Consider the following 26,328-nt stretch of genomic DNA (forward strand, 5'->3'; position numbering starts at 1 on the left):
AAGAGTGGGATTGCTGGATCGTACAGTATTTCTATTTCTAGCTTTTTTTTTAAGGACATGCCAGACTGTTTTCCAAAATGGTTGTACCATTTTCCATTTCCACCAGCAGTGTGTAAGAGTTCCAATCTCCCCACAACCTCTCCAACACTTGTTATTTTCTGTTTTTTTTTATTTATGCCAATAATGCTAGGGTGAGATGGTATCTTACTGTGGTTTTGATTTGCATTTTTTTTTTAATGGCTAGTGATTGCAAGCATTTCCTCATGTGTCTGTTAGCCGCTTGAATGTCTTCTTTGGTGAAGTGTCTGTTCATTTCCTTTGCCCATTTCTTAACTGGATTATTTGTCTTTTTGTTGTAGTGGTGTTAGATTTTCCTGTAGATTTCAGAGACTAGACCTTTGTTGGATTTATAATAGCCAAAAAATTTTTCCCAGTCTGTAGCTTCTCTTCTTACTCTTCTGGTGAAGTCTTTTCATGAGCCAAAAGCAAACCAAAACTGTTGCCTTCGAGTCAGTTCCAACTCATAGCGACCCTATAGGACAGAGTAGAACTGCCCCACAGAGTTTCCAAAGAGCACCTGGTAAATTTGAACTGCCAACCTTTTGGTTAGCAGACATAGCCCTTACAACCTATGCCACCATGGTGTCCTTTTGATGAACATTGTTTAATTTTTAGAAGATCCCAGTTATCTAATGTATCTTCTGGAGTTTGGGTGTTGTTAGTTATGGTTTGTATCCTGCTAATGCTGTGCATTAGGGCCTCTAGCATTCATCCTATTTTTTCTTCTATGACCTTTATAGTTTTGGTTTTATATACAGATCTTTGATACATTTCAAATTAGTTTTTGTGTATGGTGTGAGTCAATTTTTTGCTGACAGACATCCAGTTTTGCTGGCATCGTTTGTTAAAAAGACTGTCTTTTTCCCATTTGATGGCCCTTGTTGGAGATCAGTTGACCGTAGGTGGATGGATTTACATCTGGGTTCTCAATTCTATTCCATTGGTCAATGTATCTATCGTTGTACCAGCACCAGGCTGTTTTGACTACTTAGCTGTATAGTAGGTTCTAAGATCAGGTAGTGCAAGTCCTCCTACTTTATTCTTCTTCAATACTGCTTTCCTTATCCAGGGCCTCTTCCCTTTTCATATAAAGTTAATGATTAGTTTTTCCATCTCTTGAAAGAATGCTGTTGGTATTCGGATAGGGACTGCATTGTGTTTGTAGACTGCTTTGGGTAGAATGGACATTTTCTCAATGTGGAGCCCACCTATCCATGAACATGGTATGTTTTTCCATTTATGTAGCTCTCTTTTGGTTTCTCGCAGTAGCGTTTTGTAGTTTTCTATGTATAGGCTTTTACATCCCTGGTTAGATTTATTCCGAAGTATTTCATTTTTTTAGGGGCTATTATAAATGGTATTGTTTTCCTGATTTCCTTTTCATTGTTCTCTTTATTGGTGTATAGGAATCTAACTGATTTTTATATGTTTATCTAGTATCCTGCCACTCTACTGAATCTTTCTATTAGTTCCAGTAGTTTTTTCACGGAGTCTTTTGGGTTTCTGTGTATAGTATCATATCATCTACAAATAGGGACAGTTTTACTTCTGCATTACCAATTTCGATGTCCCTTCTTTTTCTTGCCTTATTGCTCTAGCTAGGACTTCCAGCACAATGTTAAATAGGAGTGGTGATAAAGGGCATCTTTGTCTTTTTCTTGCTCTCAAAGGGAATGTTTTCATTCTCTCTCTATTAGGAATGATGTTGGCTGTTGGTTTTATCTAGATGCCCTTTATTATGTTGAGGAATTTCCCTTCTATACCTATTTTATTGAGAGTTTTTATCATGAATGGGTGTTGGGCTTTGTCAAATGCCTTTTCTGAGTCAACTGAGATGATTGTGTGATTCTTTTATTTATGTGGTGGATTATGTTGATTGATTTTCTAATGTTGAACCATCCCTGCATACCTGATATGAATCCCACTTGGCCGTGGTGTATTATTTTTTTGATGTGATGCTGAATTCTACTGGCTAGAATTTTGTTGAGAATTTCTATACCTATATTCATGAGTGATATTTGTCTATAATCTTCTTTTTTCTGGTATCTTTACCTGGTTTTGATATCACGGTTATGCTGGCTTCATAGACCATCTGTTATTTTATGCTGTGTTTTGTTTTGATCACAGACATACTAGCAAAGCTGAAGTTGTATCACGCTGTGGTTTTGATTTGCTTCTCTTTAATGACTGCCAAGGAGCCCTGGTGGCACAATGGTTAAGCACTCAGCTGGTAACCAAAAAGTTGGCCGGTAGAACCCACCCACCTGATCCACAGGAAAAAAGACCTTGTGATCTACTCCTACAAAGATGAGAGCCTAGGAAACCCATGGGGACAATTCTAATCTGTCACATTGGGTTGCAATGGGTCAGAATCGACTCAATGGCACCTAACAACAACAGTGACTAATGCCACTACTGGTCTGTCAGTTTACCATACTGTGGTGGCTTGCACATTGCTATGATGCTGGAAGCTATGCCACCAGTATTTCAAATACCAGCAGGGTCATCATCACATTAACCTTTCGAAAGCAGAGCTTTAACCTCATCCCTCTACTGCTCACCTAGTTCCCTCCCCCGCTGCCCCGGTCTCCTTGACCTTCCAAATTGAGACTTAATACACCCTATCATTTCAAGGTTTTTCACTCTATGACCCTAACCTTCATCTAGATGATTACCTACTACCACTCCCCTTCATGTGTCCTTGCATGTGTCAACCTGGGGATGTCACCTAAACCTGACTCAGTTTTCACCTTAGTGCCTTTGCTCATTATCTTCTCTATGCTTATAATATCATTTCCCAACTTTCTGCTTATCAAAGCCTTACTGGATAATCATGGTACTGTGGTTGTATTAAAAAAAGGAAAAGTGGGGGGCTTTCTGTTAAAGACACAAACTGAAGTATTTACAGATGAAATTTAATAAAGAAAAATCATACAAGGGCTTCAAGATTTATATCAAATACCTAATCCTTTATGAAGCTATTCCCAAATACCTCAACCCTTCAACACAACATGTAACACTCACAAGGTATTATGTGCTATGCATTACTGTAAGTGCTGGGCAAAGTAGATAGGATATTTTCCCCACCTTTCGGAGGTCAGTCTAATGGGAGACAGTTACATAAGCCAACAGTTACCACAAAGTGTGATTTGGGCTATAATGGAGGTGAACACAGGGGCCTGTGGGATCACTGAGGGCTCCTAATCCGGCTAGTAGCAGGCAGAGGGAAGCATCCTAAAAAGAGGTGCCTAAAGGCATGAAGGAGCCCTGGTGGTACAGTTGTTAAGAGGTCAGCTGCTAACCAAGAGGCTAGCAGTTTGAATTCACCAGCTGCCGCTTCGAAACCCTATGGGGCAGTTCTACTTTGTCCTATGGGGTTGTTATGCGTCAGAATCAACTCGATGGAAATGGGTTTAGAGGCACGAATAGGTCACTCCAGGCAGTTTCTCACCTGGTTATCCAATCCTGTCTTTGTTACATGCATATCATGCATGTTCTTATCTTTTCTTTGAGGGCAGAGTCTATCTTAGTCTCAGTGCCTCCTATGGAGTAACCAAAAAAAACACCAAACCTGTTGCCATTGAGGCGATTCTGACTCATAACAACCCTATAGGATAGAGTAGAACTACCCCATAGGGTTTCCAAGGAGTGGCTGGTGGATTTGAACTGTCATCCTTTTGGTTAGCAGCTGAACTCTTAACCACTGCACCAGCAGGGCTCCTCTTAGGGAGTAGGCATTATTAAACGTTTAAGTCTTAACTGGGAAGTAAATTAATAAGCTTATTTTTTGTGTGTTTATGAACACCTTGACTTCAAAATTAAATACTGACCATAGAGTTTAACAAAGGCTGAATACTAAAATAATTTTACACAGCATTGACTTTGTCTTATAAAATAAAAATAAAAATTTTATTCAAATAATCAACAATGGCTTTCACCAACATGCTTACCATTTTTGTTCTTCCGACTAGGATCTGCTCCGCTTTTTAGAAGCTTTAAGGCACACTGCTTATGGGCTCGGTAAGCTGCACAATGCAAGGGTGTATTTCCTAATTGATCTGAACAGTTAACATCAGGAGGATTGGGCCTGTTGAGCTAAAGATTAAAGAAATGCAATGTGGAATTACATAGCAAAGATAGACTTTCTCCCACAAAATGCATGAAGGTGTAAGTGAAATGTTTCAGCGAGCCCTCATATTACAGAACCCGAAGCACAGCTGGGCTCCTGGGCAGCTAGGCTATCAGTAGCTTCTTGCTCACTGAGCCAGCCATCCCTGTCATTCCCCAGGCTCATTCTCAACATGCCATCAAATCTCAGGCCTGTGTCCAGGTCCCATGCTCTTTTGACAACAGACGCCAGCACCACCCAGCCACCTTAGTGAAATTAATATTTCACTAAGATTTGATCCCTCCTTCCAGTCTTGTAATTCACACTCATGACAGCAAAATTACAAATCAGTCTACCATCGACAGTCATTCAGAAGAGTTAATACCATAAATGTTAAATGTGTAAATGTCAAAACTCTGCTGAATTTGTTGCTCGCCACTTACTGCTTTAGAAGCTTCTTTATACAGTCTCCATTTCGCAAAGTTTCAAAAATGTTTTAGGCACTGTATTTGGAAACCAAAGAAGCCTTTTCAAATGAGCTGAAATAACTTTAAAGCAAATGGCAATACTTCAAGTCTTAAATTCAGAACAAATTTAGAGTTACATGTTTAATGAGGCTATGCAGGAAAGGGAAACTGGAAAGCAGGTCTCCTAAGAAGAAGGGAAGAAAAAAAACACCAGTGGGCAAAGCTTTTGGTCTGCTCAAACATCCACATGATACATTTCAAAACATTTTTCTCCTTTATTTGTTACTTTCCTGGAAGTACAGTTACTATTCCTTTCAGAACATATTGCTCATCAAAATTAGAGTAATATATTCCTTGATACTGTCCTATGTATTATGTGGAGCTCTGGTGGTGTGGTGGTTAAGAGCTTGGCTGCTAACCAAAAGGTCGGCAGTTTGAATCCACCAGAGGCTCTGCAAAAAACCCTGCAGGGCAGTTGTACTTTGTCCTATAGGGCCATTAGTGTCCTATCTGGGGGGAATAAAAGGATGTCTTTACACTAACTATTGGCCTTGAAAATTGGATTCTTATCCATCATGTTTTTGGGGGAGGGATGGGTGTCAATCACAAATTCAGAAAGAAACATCCCAATTGAAAAATGTGTCCTCCTTACACTATTGCCATGATACTGCTTTCAGACACTTAAAGACTTCTGCTCTGTTATTATGATCTCTAGAGTTTTTGGTCCCACAATTCAACTAAGTTATGACTAACGTTATGTAAAATTTTTCCTAAAGTGTAAAGATATATTCCCCCCCCTTTTTTTTTTGTTTACCAGTGCAGTGAGTTCTGCCGTTTTGCCTTCTCTTGCTGCTGCTAAGAGTAATTCTTCAAGCTTTCTTTGTTGAGTCCTTTCAACTGCTGCAAAAGAAAAGTTCACATTACTCTACTCTTAGGATCATTTGCATGTTTATTACAAAGGTGCATAAAGAATAAAGTGGTCATGGTGAGAAAAATCAAATTTTTGAACTGCAATTGGAATATACTTACACTTTATTGTTATTACTACTGACTTACATTTTAGAGCACAGGTTTGGATGAATTTATGTTTTCAATTCAGAGGTCTGTAAGTATTTTACTCACTACAATAACCAACACAAATAATTATAAATCACTTTTACATACTGAAATTCGATCACATATCTGCCTTTGAAAGGTAGATAAGTGAGGTTCATATTTTCATTCATGAAACTTAGAATGTGAAAAGAAAAGAAATAACATTGGTAGGACAGCCTCCACCAGACTGAGTCCAGCACAACTAGATGGTGCCCAGTGACCACTGCCAACTGCTCTGACAGGGATCACAATAGAGGATCCCAGACAGAGCTGGAGAAAAATGTAGAACAAATTCTAACTCACAAAAAAAAGACCTACTGGTCTGACAGAGTCTGGAGGAACCCCAAGAGTATGGCCCCTAGACACCCTTTTAGCTCAGTAATGAAGTGACTCCTGAGGTTTGCCCTTCAGCCAAAGATCAGGCAGGCCCATAAAACAACACAAAACTACATGGGCAAAGCACACCAGGGCAAAGATGAGATGTCAGAAAAACAAAACCAAAAAAATAAATAAATAAACCCAAACCCAGTGCCATTGAATCAATTCCAACTTATAGCGACCCTACAGGACAGAGTAGAACCGCCCCATAGAGTTTCCAAGGAGTGCCTGGTGGATTCAAACTGCCGACCATTTCTTTGGTTAGCAGCCGTAGCACTTAACCACTACGCCACCAGGGTTTCCTAAGATGTCAGAAGGGGACAGGAAAACTGATAACGGAGAACTCAAGGTCAAGAAGCGAAGAGTGTTGACATGTCATAGGATTGGCAACCAATGTCACAAAACAATATGTCTATTGTTTAGCGAGATGCTAATTTGCTCCATAAACCTTCATTTAAGTAAAATTTAAAAAAATAAATAGAACAATAACATTGGTAGGAAGATGCACCAAGCATATAAATATACTTAGATATATATCAATCTGCTTATATACCAAAACCAAACTTGTTATCGTATAGCAACCCTATAGGACAGAGTAGAACTGCCTCATATGGTTTCCAAGGAGCAGCTGGTGGATTCAAACTGCTGACGTTTTGGTTAGCGGCCGAGCTCTTAACCACCGTGCCTGTAACACTTACTATGCCATGGGCTATTCAAAGCACTTTAAAAATATTAACTCATTAATACTACTACTGAGTAGTAGTGCCTTGTGAGGTAGGTATTACTATTACCCTCATTTATAGGTGGACTGCCTTACCAAGAAGTTAAGGAACTTAACCAAAGTTGCACAGCCGGGAAGTGGAAGAGCTGAGATTTGAACTCAGGTGGGCTGCTTCCAGAGTCCATGCTCTTATCACTACCCTATGCTGCCTCTCAAATCATACTGGCATGGAAAGAGAGCAAATGGCAGTCTGATTTGTTTAAGAGACTGGAATATGTAAAAAGGTCTAATTTCTGCTACATTTGAATTTTGTTTTGGCTTACAAAATAGAAGTAAACTCACAGAAAGGTTTAGTAATCCCACTCAAGATGTATGTATAATATCCTGTACAAAGGCTGCAAGGGAGGAACTACAACAGGCTTTTCAGGTCTTCCTGATAAAGTTAAGGTCATAGAAAGAGAAGCAGGCTGGGAGCCAGGTGACTGAGGAAGCAGATGAACGTTTCACTAATTGTTGTTTGAGACAATATACGCACCATCCTATTTAAGCTACAAGAACAAGCATACTGAATACAGGAATAGCTGGAACTAGTTTAATCTTAAGAAACAACATTACTACATACACACCACCATCTCCTATTTTCGCAGTTTTAGTTCTATACCTAGACCCCGCTCTACCTTAGAGGAAGAAGGCCAAGCCTCTACCTAGGCCCTCAATGCTGCCTGCTTTTGCTGGAACTCACTATATTCAGACGACTGCATGTATCCCTTCAGTTGTCACGTATCCTTTCATACATTCTTGAAGGCAGGTCCCTGTTCTTATTCTTCTTTGTAGCCTAGGCATTTGTAACAGTGTCCAGCACAATGCATACTCAGTCAATAAAAATTTACTGAACAATCAGTTAATGCTTAATGCTGGTTCTAGACTTTAAGGAAGGCTCAAAATGAAGGATTTAGAGTTGAAAAGCCTGCACATGTTCCTGGACTATGTTCCTCGACACTCCCTGTCCTGTGTTCATTCCATTTTGCGGGATGGGGCTTCCAGAGGGATGGTAATTTTCCCTTTCTAAAAGTGGATCTTGTTTACATGGAGGTGTTCCATATTTTAAAACAATGGGCTGTTTATTAAAAAAAAATAGGGACGTATAATTATCTGTATATACTGTATACCTCAGTACATTGTCGTAAACCAAACTTACGACATATCTGAGTCACAATGAACAGCATTCATGATGTCTGTGCGTTTTTTTTTTTTTTTTTATCATTGGCAATATGTACTACATATTACGTTGCAACACGTAATTTGCTGATGCTATCATTCTCAGATGTTCACTTGCAGATGTTCAATGTTATAAAGATACTGATAATAAAAGGCAATAATAATGAAAAAAAAAACAACAAGGTATCTGACTTATGTCAGAACTGATTTATGATGGAGTCGTCAGAATGGAACTACTTTGTAAGTCAGGGACCACCTGTACTTCAAATCCAAAAAATTATCTGCCTTAAAATTTTAAATTGAATATGACTAAAAAACCACCTCTTTATCTTTCTTTCCAATCAGAATTCAGTTAGTAGGAATCTCTGTAGTCATGAAGTCTAACTCTGTCCTCAGGACCACTGAGCTGGCCAGAACTGCCTTCTCCAACCTCACCTGACTCCCAAATGCCATACCTTACAGTTCACCTGTCCTGCACTTCTGCATTCCTTCATTACCTGGCTGCTTCAGTCTATGAGTCACACTCCCTCGTGGTTCTAATTATCTACTTCTAACTTCACTAAAAACTCTAAAAATAGGTAACAAAACTTGCCATACTTTTGTATAAATTAAGAGTTTAAAGGTTGTAATTGATGGCTTGAGGAAATGCTCATATAGATAACTGTGTCTCTAACCAGTGACTTCTAAAAACTGTATTATCTGTAGAGCACAGGCATGGTGTCATCTGTTTTGGCATCTCAGAAGCCATTTTTATTTATACTCTGGGATCTTAGCTATTACTCAACAAAATGGTGTTTTTATTATGATCCATAACATTTACCTTCAAGCATGTTTCTGATTTCTTTGTCATGAGTGACTTCTTTTGCTGTCTGTCCACTCCCATTAACAACCGCAGTATCAGCATTATATTCCAAGAGAAGCATCACCAGCTCCTAAAGTAGCAAAGAAATCATTTTAGCTGTTACCAAGCTAAAACTTTATTGTATCATGGCCCATTTCCAAATTACTACAGTGTTCCTATGACAGAAAAAAGTGCTGTGTACCAGTACCAGTTGCTGTTAAGTCTACTACAGCTCACGGAAACCCCATGTGTGTCAAAGAACTATGCTCCATAGGGTTTTCAGTGACTTTTCCAAAGTACATCACCAGGCCTTTCTTCTGAGGTACCTCAGGGTGGACTCGAACTTCCAACCTTTTGGTTAACAGCCAAGTGAGTTAACCATTTGTACCACTCAGGGACTCATGTTAGAAAAAGGTACTTTGTAGGAATCTTTATATCATATCAGCTATAATAAGTGATTCAATGACTGACTGCTGCAGGGGCCTAAAGGTCTGGCCCTCTCACCCCCACTGCGCAGGGTGGTCAGAGCTTCCCACAGGGTCAGCTGGCGCATCCCTCGAGGACACTGCTCGACTATCTCTCTGCCCAAACCTGCTTCTTTCCTTCAACCCCTTCCACAGGGGTTGATCCCTTCACAACCTCAATTAACATAATGCCCACTAATCTCCATCTCGGTCAGCTTCTCGGGGAACTTAACCTATAAAAAATGTCAATATTTACATCTATATTTCAGAGTTGCTGTTTCACGTTAAATGAAACGATATGTCAAGTCAATTGGACAGTGCCTGACACATAGCAGGCATTCAGTGCATAAGTATGAGAAATGGAATCCTAGGGAACAAGACAGATAACCAACCCATACACTGCTGTCAAGTTGATTCCGACTCATAGCAACCCTACAGACAGAGGAGAACTGCCCCCATAGGGTTTCCAAGGCTGTAAATATCCATAGAAGCAGAATGCCACATCTTTCTCCTGCAGAGTGCCTGGTGGGTTTGACCATCGACCTTTCAAGTAGCAGCTGAGTGCTTTAACCACTGCACCACCAGCGCTCCTAAAAAACCCCAGAGTTATATGTATATTCCCTATTCTAGGCGAGATATAAATAATTCTGTACATGGAACATAGGAAGCATTTGTTTCCAATGTATACTCAATTCTGCTAGAAAACCGTAACTGTCAAAATAAAAAGTAAGCACCAAGGTCCAATTATGTACTATGTTTACTATATCACTATTATAAACTGATTACCAAAAGGAAGTAAAACCTTCAGAATTCTATCTGTATCTGAAAAATAAAGTAAGGAAAAATGCTAAATACAACTTATAAAAATCCTGGTATACTAATTTTTACCAAAGAACCCTGTTTTTGTTGTTAGGTGCAATTTATACAAAAGATTAATTAAGTCTAGTTACTAGAATAAGAAAAAGTGTGAAACAACATGTAATAAATTCATTCTTCTTTTTGGTGAGTGGTGTCTGGGGTCTTAAAAGCTAGTGAGCAGCCATCTAAGATGCATCAATTGGTCTCAACCCACCTGGAACAAAGCAGAATAAAGAACACCATAGACACAAGGAAAATATGAACCCAAGAGACAGAAACGGCCACATAAACCAGAGACTCCAGCCCGAGACCAGAATAACTAGATGGTGTCCGGGTACCACCAATGACTGCCCTGAGAGGGAACACAGCAGAGGGTCCCTGATGGAGCAGGAGAAAAGTGGGATGCAGACCTCAAATTCTAGTAAAAAGGCCAGACTTAATGGTCTGACTGAGACAGAATGGACCCCAGAGGTCATGGCCCCTGGACTCTCTGTTAGCCCAAAACTAAAACCATTCTCCATGCCAAGTCTTCAGACAAAAAGATTAGATCAGACTATAAGACATAAAATGATACTGGTGAGGAGTGTGCTTCTTAGCTCAAGTAGACACATGAGACTATGTGGGCAGCCCCTGTCTAGAGGTGAGATGAGAAGGCAGAGAGGGACAGAAACTGGTTGAATGGACATGGGAAATACAGGGTGGAGAGAAGGAATGTGCTGTCACATCGTAGGGAGGGCAACTAGGGTCACATAACAATGTGTGCATAAGTTTTTGTATGAGAAACTGACTTGAACTGCAAACTTTCACATAAAGCACAATTAAAAAAAAAAAAGAGAAACAAACATTTGCTAATCTGCAAAAAAAAAAAAAATTCCTCTTTGTTGTTGTTAGATGCAGTCAAGTCAGTTCTGACTCATAGCGACCCTACGTACAACAGAACGAAACACTGCCCGGTCCTGTGCCATCCTCGCAATCGTTGCTATGTTGAGCCCGTTGTTGCAGCCACTGTGTCAATCCATTTCATTGAAGGTCTTCCTCTTTTTCACTGACCCTACTTTACCAATCATGACGTTCTTCTCCAGGGACTGGTCCCTCCTGATAACATGTTCAAAGTACGTGAGACGAAGTCTTGCCATCTTTGTTTCTAAGAAGCATTCTGGCTGTACTTCTTCCAAGACAGATTTGTTCATTCTTCTGGCAGTCCATGGTACATTCAATATTCTCTGCCAACATAGTAATTCAAAGGCATCAATTCTTCTTTGGTCTTCCTTATTCATTGTCCAGCTTTCACGTGCATATGAGGTGATTGAAAATACCATGGCTTGGGTCAGGTGCACCTTAGTCCTCAAAGTGACACCTTTGCTTTTTTATACTTTAAAGATTATTTTGCAGCAGATTTGCCCAATGCAATATTTCATTTGATTTCTTGACTCCTGCTTCCATAGGCATCGATCATGGCTCCAAGTAAATGAAATCCTTGACAACTGCAATCTTTTCTTCCTTTAACATGATGTTGCTTATTGATCCAGTTGTGAGGATTTTGCTTTATGTTGAGGTGCAATCCATACTGAAGGCTGTAGTCTTTGACATTTATCAGTAACTGCTACAAGTCCTCTTCACTTTGAGCGAGCAAGCCTGTGTCACCTGCATATTGCATGTTGTCAATGAGTCTTCCTCCAATCCTGATGCCATGTTCTTCATATAGTCCAAATTCTCAGATTATATGCTGAGCGTACAGATTGAACAAGTATGGTGAAGGGATACAACCCTGACACACACCTTTCCTGATTTTAAACCATGCAGTATCCCATTGTTCTGTTTGAACGACTATCTCTTGGTCTGTGTACAGGTTCTGCATGAGCACAATTAAGTGTTCTGGAATTCCCATTCTTCACAGTGTTATCCACAATTTCTTATGATCCACACAGTTGAATGCCTTTGCATAGTCAATAAAACAATCAAATTCAAATAAACATCATTCTTCTATAGCTCATGATAAATGCACATAAACTTTACAATTGTGGGAATATAAAATAACCTTTAGAGATCATGTTGGACTACAGTCTACAATCAGAATAAACAAAAAATACCCCTGTGTCATAGTTAATTTTCCAGATCATCCAAATTAAAAAAAAAAAAAACAGAAATATTGCGTGAAAGCAACTTCTGGCTATGGTAGAATTAAAAATTCAGAGAAGGTGGGGTGGAGTGAGATGACAAAGTAAGGGGCCAGTCTCATTTATTTCCCCCCAGCAACTAACCCACTAAGCAATGAATAAAAACAATTACAGACTGAGATCTCAGATCTCTGGACAGCAACTGAGGTTTGGAGAGTCAAAGTGAGTCCTGAACTGGGGGAGAAAGAGTGGGGACAGCACAGAAGCTGAGAGAACCTACCCACTAATATTGGGATCACTCACTCATTGTAGCCATTTTGGGACGGGGACAGGCAACACCCCAAACAGGGAACATAGGGAGCTAATTCTTTAACGGGGAGCAAACTGGCCATGGGAGCGCACAGGCCCCACAATTGGGAGGGAGAAGAGGGAGGCCATGGTACCTTGAAACAGTGTTGTTGAATTTCTGAGACAGATGGTCACAAGGACCATGAGAAACTGCAAGGGCAGGAGGGTGACAGGAACACTTCAGACTTGACAGGCAACACAGAAGGAAAGAGCTGGCTCCCTGCCACTGTGGGCACTGTGGAAGAGCTTGTGCGGGGGTGCCTGTGAGGAAAGAGAGCCCCTACATTCACCACAGGAAAGTTGGCCCCCCCACCCCACTGACGTCAGCATCTGCAACCAACTAAACCCACCCTCCCATGCAGGTGTACTGAGTTCCAGAGATCAAGCATCCAGAAGTCCCGAACCATCACTGAAAAAAGCATAAGGTTAAGAGTGCCCTCTAGCGGGTCTCAGAAGATAGCAAGCCCACTGCTGCTGGGTCGATTCTGACTCATAGCGGCCCAACAGAACGGAGTAGAATTGCCCCACAGGGTTTCCATGGAGCAACTGGTAGATTCGAACTGTCAACCTTTTGGTTAGCAGCCAAGCTCTTAACCACGGTGCCACCAGGGCTCCAACAAAGCAATACACTACTAAGAAACTACTGGGTCATAGAAGAAATCAAAAATTTCTAGAACCAAACAAAACTGAGAACACAACATATCAAAACCTTTGGAACAAAAGTAGTATTCAGAGGGAAATTCATAGCAATAAATGCCCACATTAAAAAAGATCCAATATCAACAACTTAAGCCAACAACTTGAACAAATAGAAAAGGAAGAGCAAAGGAAGCCAAAAGCTACCATAAAAAAGGAAATAATAAAGATCACGGCAGAAATAAATGAAACAGAAAACAGAAAGACAATAGAAAGAATCAGCACAACCAGAAGTTGGTTCTTTGAAAGGATCAATAACATAGACAAACCACTGGCTAGAGAAAGAAAGAAAAAAACCAAAAACCACAAGAGGCAAGGAAATGAAATTGGTCACATTACAACCAATCCAACAGAGATAAAGAAGACCATAACTAATTACTATGAAAAGTTTCACTCCAAAAAAATTAAAAACTGAAATGAAATGGACAAATTCCTAGAAACACACTTCTACCTAAACTAACACTGAAGTAGAAAATTTAAACAGACCCATTACAAGAGACTAAAGATGTCATCAAAAAACTGCCAACCAAAGAAAAATCCCAGGACAGATGGCTACACTGGAGAATTCTACCAAACATTCATAAAAGAGCTGTCACCAATCCAACTCAATCTCTCCAAAAACACAGATGAAAAAGGAACACTACCAAACTCTTTCTATAAAGCCAGTATAACCCTGATACCTAAACCAGGGGAAGATATCACAAAAAAAGAAAATTACAGATCAACATCCCTTATGAACACAGATGCAATATTTTTCAACAAAACTGTAACCAGCAGACTTCAGCAACATATCAAAAAAATCATACACCATGATCAAGTGGGATTCATACCACTATTACCAGGGTGGTTCAGCATTAGAAAATCAATCACTGTAATCCACCATATAAATAAAACAAAGAAAAAGGACCATATGATCATATCAATTGATGCAGAAAAGGTATCTGATAAAATTCAACACCCTTTCCTGAAAAAACTCTCAGGAAGATATGAATGGAAGGGAAATTTCCCAGCATAATTAAGGGCTTATATGCAAAACCAACAGCCAACATTACACTCAGTGGAGAAAGGCTGAGTGCCTTCCTTTTTAGAACAGGAATGAGACAAGGATGCCCATTATTACCACTCTTACTCAACACTGTACCAGAAGCCCTAGCCAGAGCAAGAAAACAAGAAAGGCATCCAAACTGGAAAGGAAGAAGTAAAACTATCTATGTTTGCAGATGACATGATCCTATACATAGAAGATCTTGAAGATTCCACAAGAAAACTGCTGAAACTAATAGAAGAATTTAACAACGTTGGAGGGTACAAGACCAACACACAAGTCAGTTAGTTTCCTCTACGCTAACAAAGACTACTCCGAAAAAGAAATCAAGAAAACAATACCACTTACAATAGCCTCCAAATTGATAAAACAGGGATTAGCCTAATCTGGGACATAAAAGACTTACATGACGAAAATTATAAAACACTACTCCAAGAAACTAAAAGAGACCTGCAAAAATGTATAGACAACCCAATATAGCGAAAATGTCAACTCTACAGATACAATGCAATCCTGATACAAATCCCAACAACATTCTTTACTGAAATGAAAAAACTAATGACCAACTTCATGTGGAAAGGAAAGAAATCCTGCATAGCCAAAGCAATATTACAGAAAAAGAACAAAGTAGGAAGCCTCGAACTCCCCGCTATCAAAACATACTATACAGCTACTATAATCAAAACAGCCTGATACTGGTTCAACAAAAGATATACAGACCAGTAGAACAGAACTGAGAACTCAGAATTAAGCCCAATCAACTACAGATAACTGATTTTCGACAAGGGGTCAAAGCCAATTCAGTGGGGAAGAAACAGTTTCTTTCATAAACGGTGCTGGCAAAACTGGATCTCCACCTGCAGAAAAATGAAACAAGACCCATACCTCACGCCATACACAAAAACTAACTCAAAATAAATCAAAAATCTAAGTGTTAAATCTAAAACCACAAAATTCCTGGGAGAAAACTATGGGACCTAATCTTCTGTAAAATTAGATAACAAATATTACAACAAACGTATGAACACAGGACAAAATACATAGGACCTCGTAAAAATAAACATTTATTCTCATCAAAAGAGTAAACAGACAACCTACAGACTGGGAAAAAAATCTTCAGAAATAACTTCTTTGATAAGGGTCTAATCTCTAAAATCTATTGAAAACTCCAAGAACTTAACAAGACAATCCAATCATAAAATGGGCAAAGGACCTGAACAGAACCTTCATCAAAGAAGACATTCAATCAGCCAACAAACATACAAAAAGATGTTCATAATCAGCCATTCCAAAAACCAAGCCTGACTCATCAGCCATTAGAGAGATGCAAATCAAAACTACAACGAGACATCTTACCATGGCTAAAAACCCAACCCACTGCCATCGAGTCAATTCCAACTCATAGCAACCCTATAGGACAGAGTAGAACTGCCCCATAGAGTTTCCAAGGAGCGCCTGGCGGATTTGAACTGCCGACCTCTGGGTTAGCAGCTGTAGCACTTAACCACTACGCCACCTGGGTTTCCATGGCTAAAACAGCACTGATTTAGGGGGAAAAAAAAAAGATAAATGTTGACAAAGATGTGGGGAGATTGGAACCATTATCGATTGCGGGTGGGACTGTAAAATGGTACAACCAGTAAGGAAAATGATATGGTGCTTTCTCAAAAAACTTAAAAAATAGAACTACCCTATGATCTAGTAATTCCACTCCTAGATATATACCCTAAAAAAAACCCATCAAACCTGTTCCTGTCGAGTCAATTCCAACTCATAGAGACCCTAGAAGACAGAGTAAAACTGCCCCACAGGGTTTCCAAGGAGTGCTGGTAGATTCGAACTGCCGACCTTTTGGTTAGTAGCTGAGCTCTTAACTACTGAGCCCCCAGGGCTCTGTATATACCCTAGATACCTAAAAAATAATAACACGAATATATGCATACCTATGTTGATTTCTGCTTTATTCAGAATTGCAAATAAATGGAAACAACCAAAGTGTCCATCAACAGATGAATGGATAAGCAAACCATGGTACATGCATACAATGGAATACTACGCAACCATAAAGAACAATAATGAGTCCACAAAACAAATTTTAACATGGATGCACCTGGAGGGCATAATGCTACATGAAATAAGTCAAGCATATAAGGACAAATATTGTATGATTTTATAAGAAGATAACAATAGATATATAGACACCAATGTTCATTGGTGGTTACCAGGGAGAGGATGGGGAGGGGCAAGTACGCTTTAGATCACAGAGACTTAGTTTTTTTGGTGATGGGAAAAGTAGCACTGAACGTGGATGTAGTGAGCATAGCACAACCAAAGTAAAAACAAGTGTTCAAGCACATATCGATGGGTAACAGAAGTATCTATCCCCCCACTATCACTGAGTTATTTCCGACTCATAGTGACCCCATAAGGTTTCCAAGGCTGTAAATCTTTTTGGTAACAGACTGCCACATCTTCCTCCTGTGAAGCTGCTGGTAGTTTCAAACCACCAACCTTTCAATTGGCAATCAAGCACTTTACCCACTGCACCACTGGGGCTCAAAGTTTCTATAGGTACACGTAAATTCAAATATGTGAGTGTAGGCACATATATTCACTGAAGACACAAATATGGATATTCCTCAGACATCACCAACACCTTCCAACATTGGTTTTCTGGATTTGAAAGCTTAGGACCATAGTCTCATGGGACAACTAAGTCAATTGGCATAACATCGTTCACAAAAATCATGATCTACATCCTAGTGAAGTGAGTAGCATCTGGGATCTGAAAAGCTCGTGAGTGGCCACCTAAGATACACTATGGGTCTCTACCTGCCAGGAGCAAAACAGTAAGAAGGTAACCAAAAGCTCAGAGAAGGAACAAGTCTACATGAGCCACAACCTCATTTACCCTGAGACCAGAAGAGCTAGATGGTGCCTGGCTACCACCACTGACCATTCTGACTGGTACACAATAGGTGGTCCTGGATAGAACAGGAGACAAAGGTGGAGCAGAACTCAAATTCTTAAATAATAATAAAACCAGACAAAACTGGAACAGTAGAGAACAGAGGATTCCCTGAGACCATCACCCTGAGACTCTTTAAACCTAGAACCAAGCCTATCCTGAGATCAACTTTTAGCAAAATGGCAGAGTGGCACACAAAATAAAGGATATTACCCATAAGATTGGTGGTCTACATAAAAAACCATCAGTATGAAAACAAAAGGTCAAAAATTACTTAAAAGCAGATGAAATGATAAGGGGGCAGGAAAACTACAGTACTGGAAATGGAACAAACAACACAATTAAAGAGGATGTTGACACACTGTGATAAATATAACTATGTCACTGAACAATTTGTATGGAAATTGTCAAATGGGAACCTAACTTGCTGTGTAAACTTTCATCAAAAACTTAATAAAAAAAATTTTTTTTAAAAAGGTCACAAGTATAAAACTGGACAAAATTGTCAAAACTAACCATTTCACAGTGCTGGATATCCATTACAGACAACAAACTAGAGGCATTTGTTCAAAAGGAACTGACAGAACTTCAGGTAAAAATATCAGAGTCTTTAGCCTTCTAGGCACAGGCTGTTCCCACCACCATCAATTTCCCCCCATTCCCTGAGAAGATTTACCAGGTCAGGGCTGGCAGTGAAAACCAGCAGTTTTGCTGCCAGAGGGAATTAATTTGATTTAGAGCAAAAGGTAAAAACCTAAGGCAAAAGGCATGATGGATAAAAGTAGCAAATTCTGTAGGAAACAAATGGGAAACCCTAGAGATCTAATAATAGCTTTCCCTGTTAGGGTGTATTAGTTTTCTACTGCTGCTATGACAAATTACCACAAACTTGGTGACTTAAAACAATATAAATCTATCTTATAGTTCTGTATTTCAGCAGTCCAAAATGGCTCTCACTGGACTAAAATGAAGGTATCGGCAGGGCAGCATTCCTTCCGGAGGATCTAGGGGAGAATTCGTTTCTTTATCTTTTCCTGCTTCTAGAGTCCACCCATATTCCTTGGCTTATGACTCCTTTCTTTCATCTTCCAGCCAGAAATGTTACATCTCTCTGACTATTTTTCCATAGGCATCTCTCTCTCTCTCTGATTCTAAATCTTCTACCTCCCTCTTGTGATTACACTGGGCCCACTAGCCACAATCCAAAATAATTTCCCAATCTTGAAATTAGTTGATTAGCAACTGTAATTCCCCTCTGTCATGTTACCTATGTGTTCACAGGTTCCAGGAATTAGGACATGGACATCTTTGGAGGAACATTATTCCACCTGCCACGTAAGGCAAATGGCAACACAGCCTGAAATTTCACAAGGAGACCCTGGAAATAAGAGCGATAGAACTACATAAGCTGTCCACACATTCCTGGCTGACTAGAAAAATCCACATATGTGCAGAGGAAACAAGAGAAGGCCTACAGAAAGTACAACCAGAGGCCAGCTTGAGAAATGCCTGTACTTTTGACAGTGCTCTTCAATTTATGCATAGATTCATAGGCTGAGGGCAGAAGCCTTATAGGATTGAGTATTTAAGCATTACCTGTGCCCAAACACTGGCTAACCACTAAGCTATGTAGATGCAGGGGCAAACCCTAGGAAACCACACTTAAACAACTAAAATAAACAAAAGAGCAAAAATATCAGCAGGCCAAACACATTCCAGATTCTACAGATTAAGTCCAGGTAAGTTAAAAAATAATAACCCCCCCAGGGGGAATACAATTCAGAGTAGCCAAAATATAGAAAAGAGGTGTTTAACAAGAAAGTTGTAAAGGAGGAACAATGGAGTAGAAAACCTGAAATGCATAAAAGACAAATAGCAAAAAAGGAAGATGTAAATTCAACTTATTAATTATTGAATTAAATGTGAATAGATCAAACACTTAACCAAAGGCTGGGACTGTCAGACTAGATAAAAACACAAGATCTAATGCTGTCAACATATGAATGGATAAACAAAATGAAAGATATTCCACTGTATGGATATACATACATACATACAATGGCATATTACTCAACCCTAAAGGAGAAACGAAGTTCTGATACATGTCTCAATGTGGATGAAACTTGGAAACATTACACTGAGTGAAATAAGTCAGGCACAAAAGGATAAATATTGTATGATCCCTCCTATATGAAATATCAACAGGCAAGTGTATAGAGATGAAAGTTTATTAGGGGTAACCAGGCGCAGGCAGGAGGGAGGCTCGGGGCTTAGTGGACACAGAGCTTCTGTTGAGGGTGATGGAAAAATTTGGAAATGGATCGTGGTAATAGCTGAACAACGTGATGAATGTAATTAATGCAAGTGAACCTTACATGTGAGGATTGTAGAAACAGCAAACGTTTTGTTACCTACATATTTACCACAATTAAAAAAAAAAAAGATTGAATGCTGTCTGTAAGAGACACACATTAGATTCAAAGACACAAAGAGGTTGAAAGTAAAAGGATGGAAAAAGATATACAAAGTAGCCAGTATCCAGAAGTGAGCTAGATTGATATATAAATTAAAAATAAACTTTAAGACAAGAAATAATACTGAAGGCAAAGAAAGACATTTCACAATGATTTAAAAAAAAAAGTCCTATTTGTCCTTTTGTGTCTGACTTATTTCACTTTTTTTTTTTTAGTCTTTTAAAGGTTCATCCATGTCGTAGCATGTGTCAGATCTTCATTCCCCTTTAATGCTCAGTTATATGCCATCCCACGTATATACCACATTTTGCTTATTCACTTATCTGTTGATAGACACTTGAGTTGTTTCCACCTTTTGGCTATTGTGAATTATGCCACAATGAATACTTGTGTACAAGCACCTGTTTGAGTTCCAGCTTTCAAGTCTTTTGGGTATATACCTCGGAGTGGAATTCTTGGGTTACCTGGAAATTCTATGTTTAACTTTTTGAGGAATTGCCAAACTGTTTCCCAGAGAAGCTGCACCATTTTACATTCCCATCAGCAGTGAACGAGGATTCCAATTTCTCCACATCCTCGCCAACACTTGTTATTTTCCATTTTTCTAATAATATCCAAATACTGTATGATCCCACATATATGAAGTATCACAAATAGGTAAATGCATAGATAAAAGGTTATTAGTGGTTGCAAGGAGCTGGGAGTCAGGGGGACATAGGAAGTTACTGCTTAAGGGGCAACAAGTTTCTCTTTGGTTGATGAAAAACTTGGAAAAAGTGATGATTGCACAACATGAAATGATTAAAATAATTTTGCTATATATGTTTTACAGTGAAAAATTAAAAATACAAAAACAGATACGCAGTTTATTAAAAAGATAAGCAAAAATTTACCATATAACCCAGCAATTCCACTCCTGAGAATCTATCCAAGGGAAATAAAAACACTTGTTCATAAATATCCACAGCAGCACTATTCATAATGGTCCAAAACTGGAAAAATCCAAGTATTCATCCACTGTGAACAGATAAATAAAATGTGGTCTATGCATACAATAGAATATCATTTAGCCATGAAAAGAAACCAACTCCTGATATATGCTACAACATGAATGAACCTCAGCAACATTATGCAATGTGGAAGACACCAAACAGGAAAGCCTGTAGGATTCATTTACAAGAAATTCCTAGAAAAGGTGAATTAGCTAGGGACAGAAAGCCAATCAACGGTAGCCTGGGGCTTGGGATAGGAACAGGGAATGAATCAGACAGGCACAAGAGAGCTTTTTGGGGTGATAGAAATGTTCCAAAACTGGACTGTGGTGATAGTCGTGTATAACTGTGTAAGTGCGCTAAAAACCACTGAAAGGTACCCTCACAGGGTGAATTTTATGAAGTGTAAATTATACCTCAATGATGCTGCTTTTAGAAATACGAATAATGAGTTCCCCCATCACAGAAGTATACAGACACTGAATGATCTCCTATCAGGGATGCTATAGAGTGGATGTGTACATGACCCCAAATATATTGTGGCCTTTTGACCCAAAATGCTGGCTTATATACTTTTGTGTGTGTGCCTTTTTTCAGTTGCTGTTTCACTGGTTATAACAGAGAAAACATCTGTGACTTCTCTTCCCAATATTTCACTTATGAAACATTAAACATGGAATGTCTTTCACCTTTCGTCCTGTGAAGGCAGCTCGGTGAAGCGGTGTATCTCCCATGTCATTTAACACATTGACTTCTGCACCAGCCTAGAAAACATAAAAATGTTTTTAAAAAATATTTTCCACATAGCATGAAAGACACAAAGGTGAAAATAATTCCTTAAAAACATATTAAATACTTCAGAAATTAAAATAGGAGCTAATTTTGATTGGCTGTCATGATCAAAAATAAATTCATTTCATAGTAAAAGTAAATAGGAAGCTTCCTGAAAGGTAAAAATCTACCTGCGAGGTAGAAGAATGAAAGATACTGACCTTTTAAAATGTATACAGCTTCAGCCTACTTTAGAAGCACTCTTACTGAAATAAGGAAAACTGTCTCAGAATGAAATACCGCATTTCCTCCACCATCAAGTCAGTAAGTTTTCAGGAAAAAAAAAATGGCATTACCATTTAAGTGTATAGATCAACTGTAAGATGCAACCCAATTTCAGAAGTATCAATATGTGAAAAATTATTCATCAGAGAACTGAGAAACATAAAAATTTTAAACTGTACAGTACTCCTTAAAAGATTCTGACTGTTAAAAAATAATTGAGGATGCGCACTGGTTTTTTTTTTTTTTAACTGTTATGCTCACAAAACTGAAAATATTATCTTATTTAATTAATATGTTCATCTGCAATTTTCAAAATCCAATAATATTACTGAATTGGCAAATGTTTTTTATGCATAGTCTTCCACAATTTTTAAAAAGCGGGGGGAAAAAAGCCAATAATGTTAAAAACAAAAGATTGAAAAAATATGATTTTCATTCATGTATTTAATAAGGAACAATTAAGTGTCTTTAGTGGTGGATTATTGCTTTAAATAAGCCATATTTTTGTAAGACTTTCATCTTATAATTTCCATAACAGCAGTATTTATTACATTCATTTAAAAACAAAAACGATAAACTTACCTTCAATAGATCCTGGACCACTTGTCTATGCCCAAAATAGCATGCCAGATGAAGAGGTGTCCAACCAAAATTAGACTTACTTCTTCCTAATAATGGAAAAAGATAAGGAATTTCTAGGTGTTATTTAGGGAATATTACAAGAAAATTAATTTCTCCCTAACAAGCTACTTTAATACCTTGGTGAATGGCTCTCATTAACATTGCTTTATGATGAGTGAAAGACATTATGATATAATAAAAAGCGTAATAAAAGTAATGGATGCAACTCAGAAGACCTAGATTCTTGGTGCTACTGTTCTGACTCAACTTCCTCTTCTCTAACAGGATGGGGGAAGATATGACAGAGGTCACTCTAACTAGACGATCTCTAGTGACCCGTTGGCTCTAGCTCTAAGATTCTGTCTCTAGCTATCTTGGCGTCATCTAGCAAAGATGTTCTCTTGACATAGTATTTTATGAAGAACAACTCTTTGAAAACCTATGCCACATAAGGGGGGTGGAAGGGAATGGAAAATTAGTAAAGAACATTTCCTGAAGCATTTGGAGAGCTGTTAGCTCTATAGACAGTGACCGAAAATGGAGTCTTTGGATTCAGATAAAATCTCAGTTAATGAGGATATTGGGTTACTAAAGTGGTAGAGAGTTCAACTAGGTGACAAGAACCAAAGTTAAAAACAATGAAATGTTAGATCCTTAGCAGCAGAGCTAAGGATAGGTATTAAAAAATTGAGCGTTGCAGAAACTGAAACTACGTAATTTAATTTAGCAAAAATGATACAGGGTTTTACAGCTTAGAGCTCAGATAACTCTAAAAATCTACCAAAATTCCAAATCAGTCTTGAGAAAACACAGCCTCTCAAATTCCCAAAGTCCACCACTCTCACTGCCACCCAGGGCCACTTCTCAAGAGAGGCACGTGGTTTACCTGCTAAGGTGAATGACAGTATCTCTCTCAGGCTATATACTGTCCTCAGCTCCAGGATTTCAGGTCTGGAACCAACAGAAACCCCAGCCACCAACCTCAGCATACCCAGAAAAGGCCTCTAACAACTCCCTGAGAGATTCCTGCTGCCAAGACATTTGAGACTTTGCCAATTACCCAAACTTCTACATCTGTCTCCTCTCCAAATATTTCTACTTTGGAGCCCCTGATTCCACAGTTAATAAATCCTAGAACCTCAGTCTTCTGCCTTGAACGTTTCTGTTCTTAAATGAAATTTATCTCTCGCTGATGACAATTCCCTGTTAGTCCTCAGGTGGAAACCTACATTTCCACACACCCGATATACCTCACAGAACAGAAGCAGTGTGAACCTACTGCTATCTTTAATCAGTTACTACTCCACTCATAAGAAGCCCTGGTGGCACAACGGTTAAGTACTTGTCTGCTAACCAAAAAGGTGGTGGTTTGAATCTGTAAAGATTACAGCCAAGAAAGTCCTATGGGGCAGTTCTACTTTGTCACATGGGAATTGGAATTAACTCAACAGTACCTGACAACAACTCCACTCATGCTACAACTTCTCCTCCTTTGTGACTCCTGACATTAAGCCATAACTCCCTCAAACTCCTTCTCTGCTGCCACCTGTCAGCCTCCCAGAGGCTCTCCCCTTAACAAATAATATTCGACAACATAGTCTCTTTCCACTGTGAATCTTGTCACCATCCTAAGGGAGTCTACTATCTACTCAGTACCTGGTCTATCGGTTTCTTGGCTTCCCTCATCTCCCACTCACTTTGCCTCTGCTCCATGTCATGTACCAACTCCCAGAGCCAGAGCCTGGATCTCATCATCATCACTGAAATCATGAATATAGATAGTCCCATTACAAACTCCCAACCTCCAAGCCTGCACCACAAACTCCCAAGCTCCAAGCTTGTTCACACAGGTGTGCCCTGTGTACCCCATACATGTTTTTCAACTTAATCAGCCCTTCAGTTCTTTAATCCTACTTTTCATATGTATAAACACTCCTCCATCTTCACCTCCTTCAAAAAATTCAGCTTATATTACTTGATCCCTAGCTTCCCATTTCTTTGCCAATATTCTCAATACCTTTACTTCACTATCTTTGTCACGGCACCCTAGCAAACCCCCAAAGCCTAGGAAAATGCACTAGCTCAACATTTCCAGAGCCATACTCAAGTTGCTAAATAATAATAAAGAAAAATAAGAGAACCTATAGATTTGTGGTACCCTAAATTCCAGAACTTGTGCTTGAATTAGGTCCTCAATACTGCCTGGCAACCCTTTGTATAAAGCCTACATTAGGTTTCTCTGTTATATTCCACAACACGTTCCGATCTTTCTCTACTCTCCACAAGCTTCTCACCCAGACACCTCCCCCAATTCTTAGCAAATGACCTTACATCTCTTGGCTTCACAGAGAAAATGGAGGCTTACATATGAGAATTCTCTAGGCTTCTGACACAATTCCACTATCCTACCTAAATCCATATGCATTCTTCCATGCTTTCCACCTGATACCTCAGACTAGTCATTCTCCCTAGATCCTAGATTCCATCCCTGACAGTCTTCTCAGGGATTCCTTCATCCCCTATATCTTTAACCACTCCCTCTTTAGTTGCTGATAAGAAGCAAGTAAATACTCGTATCTCTAGCACCTAACAAGCAAAAACAAACACAAACAAAAAAGCCCCTCCCTTGACCCCATACCCCTTACCAACTATTGTTCTCCTCACTTTCCCTTTCCACTTGTCTTCATTTGCTATTTTCATCTCATTTTTTCTATCAACTACCCACCCCTACAGACTAGGTTCATCTCCTACCATGTCGCTAAAACTGTCCTCAAATTTTTTCAGTCTATGCCCATTTATTCATCTATTTGGCCATCATTTCCTAAATATTTGAATGGTCCTTAGAAATCACCCCCAATGATAAAGGGAGAACTATGTATACTGATAAAGGAAGAACTATGCATGTTTCCGGAGCCCTGGTGGTGCAGTGGTTTAGAGCTCTGCTGCTAACCAGCAGTTCGAATCTACCGGCCGCTCCTTAGAAACCCTATGGGGCAGTTCTACTCTGTAGAACTACCCCATAGTTCTACTCTATAGGGTCACTCGAGTCAACAGTGAAAGGGGCAGTGAAAGAGGCTGCAGGGGCCTAGCGTTCCAGGTATTGTAGCATTGTTTCTACATGGCTTGCATAGTTAGCTTTTGCATATCCCGGTGATTTTGTGATTTGTGGTTTGTTTCCTCCCTTCCCTCTCCCTTTCACTATGATTCTATGACATTTAAAATTAACCTATGTTCCTCTTAAACAGAACAATGATCAATAAGATCTGGGACGAGACAACCAGATAATCGGGGCCCACCTTGTGACTGAAACCAGGATGGCATCAGAGGACCTCTAAAGAATACCCACAGAAGGTCAACATGTCTGAAATGTGATCAACGTGCCCCCTCAAAGGAGAACTGCCGATCTCCAGGTTCTTCAAGCCTAAGCCCTAACCTTATAAAACCCTCCAGTGGTCTCCACCAGACAGACTTTGGAGGAGCCTATTCCCCTCTGTCTCTTGTATACATGTATACAATAAAGCCCTCTTGCTGCATACCTCACCCCTCAGTATTGGCTTTGCAGCAGGTGGCTTGAATCTGTGTTTGTGGTAACAACAGCAACAGGGTTTCTTTTTTTTTTTGGTTAAGTTGTCACCAAATCCCAAGGGTACTACTCAGCTGCCACCTCACTGCATCATCATATAGCATCAGACAGCGTGGCCCACATTCCTCTCTGGCTTCCATAGCATTGCCCTCTAGGGTTTCCTCTTCCTCCTCTGGCACTTTTCAGTATCCTCTGGAAGCCCCACATTCTCTGGTTCT

At 39.4% G+C, this 26,328-nt stretch overlaps 1 protein-coding gene across 2 annotated transcripts in view; it reads right to left on the reverse strand.

Moving 5' to 3' along the window:
• The window catches only part of OSBPL1A (oxysterol binding protein like 1A), a 256,420-nt gene that overhangs the window by 177,393 nt on the left and 52,699 nt on the right, over nucleotides 1–26,328 (reverse strand). For both annotated transcript variants that reach the window (XM_049901659.1, XM_049901658.1), the window contains exons 3-7: nucleotides 22,489–22,574; nucleotides 21,540–21,614; nucleotides 8,868–8,979; nucleotides 5,450–5,535; nucleotides 4,011–4,155 (exon numbers count right to left, since the gene is read on the reverse strand). In XM_049901659.1, coding sequence (XP_049757616.1) covers nucleotides 4,011–4,155; nucleotides 5,450–5,535; nucleotides 8,868–8,979; nucleotides 21,540–21,614; nucleotides 22,489–22,574 — 504 coding nt within the window. The remainder of the gene's footprint in view (nucleotides 1–4,010; nucleotides 4,156–5,449; nucleotides 5,536–8,867; nucleotides 8,980–21,539; nucleotides 21,615–22,488; nucleotides 22,575–26,328) is intronic.

The sequence above is a fragment of the Elephas maximus genome, chromosome 11 (assembly GCF_024166365.1).
Source record: "Elephas maximus indicus isolate mEleMax1 chromosome 11, mEleMax1 primary haplotype, whole genome shotgun sequence".
In the NCBI taxonomy this organism is placed as follows: domain Eukaryota; kingdom Metazoa; phylum Chordata; class Mammalia; order Proboscidea; family Elephantidae; genus Elephas; species Elephas maximus.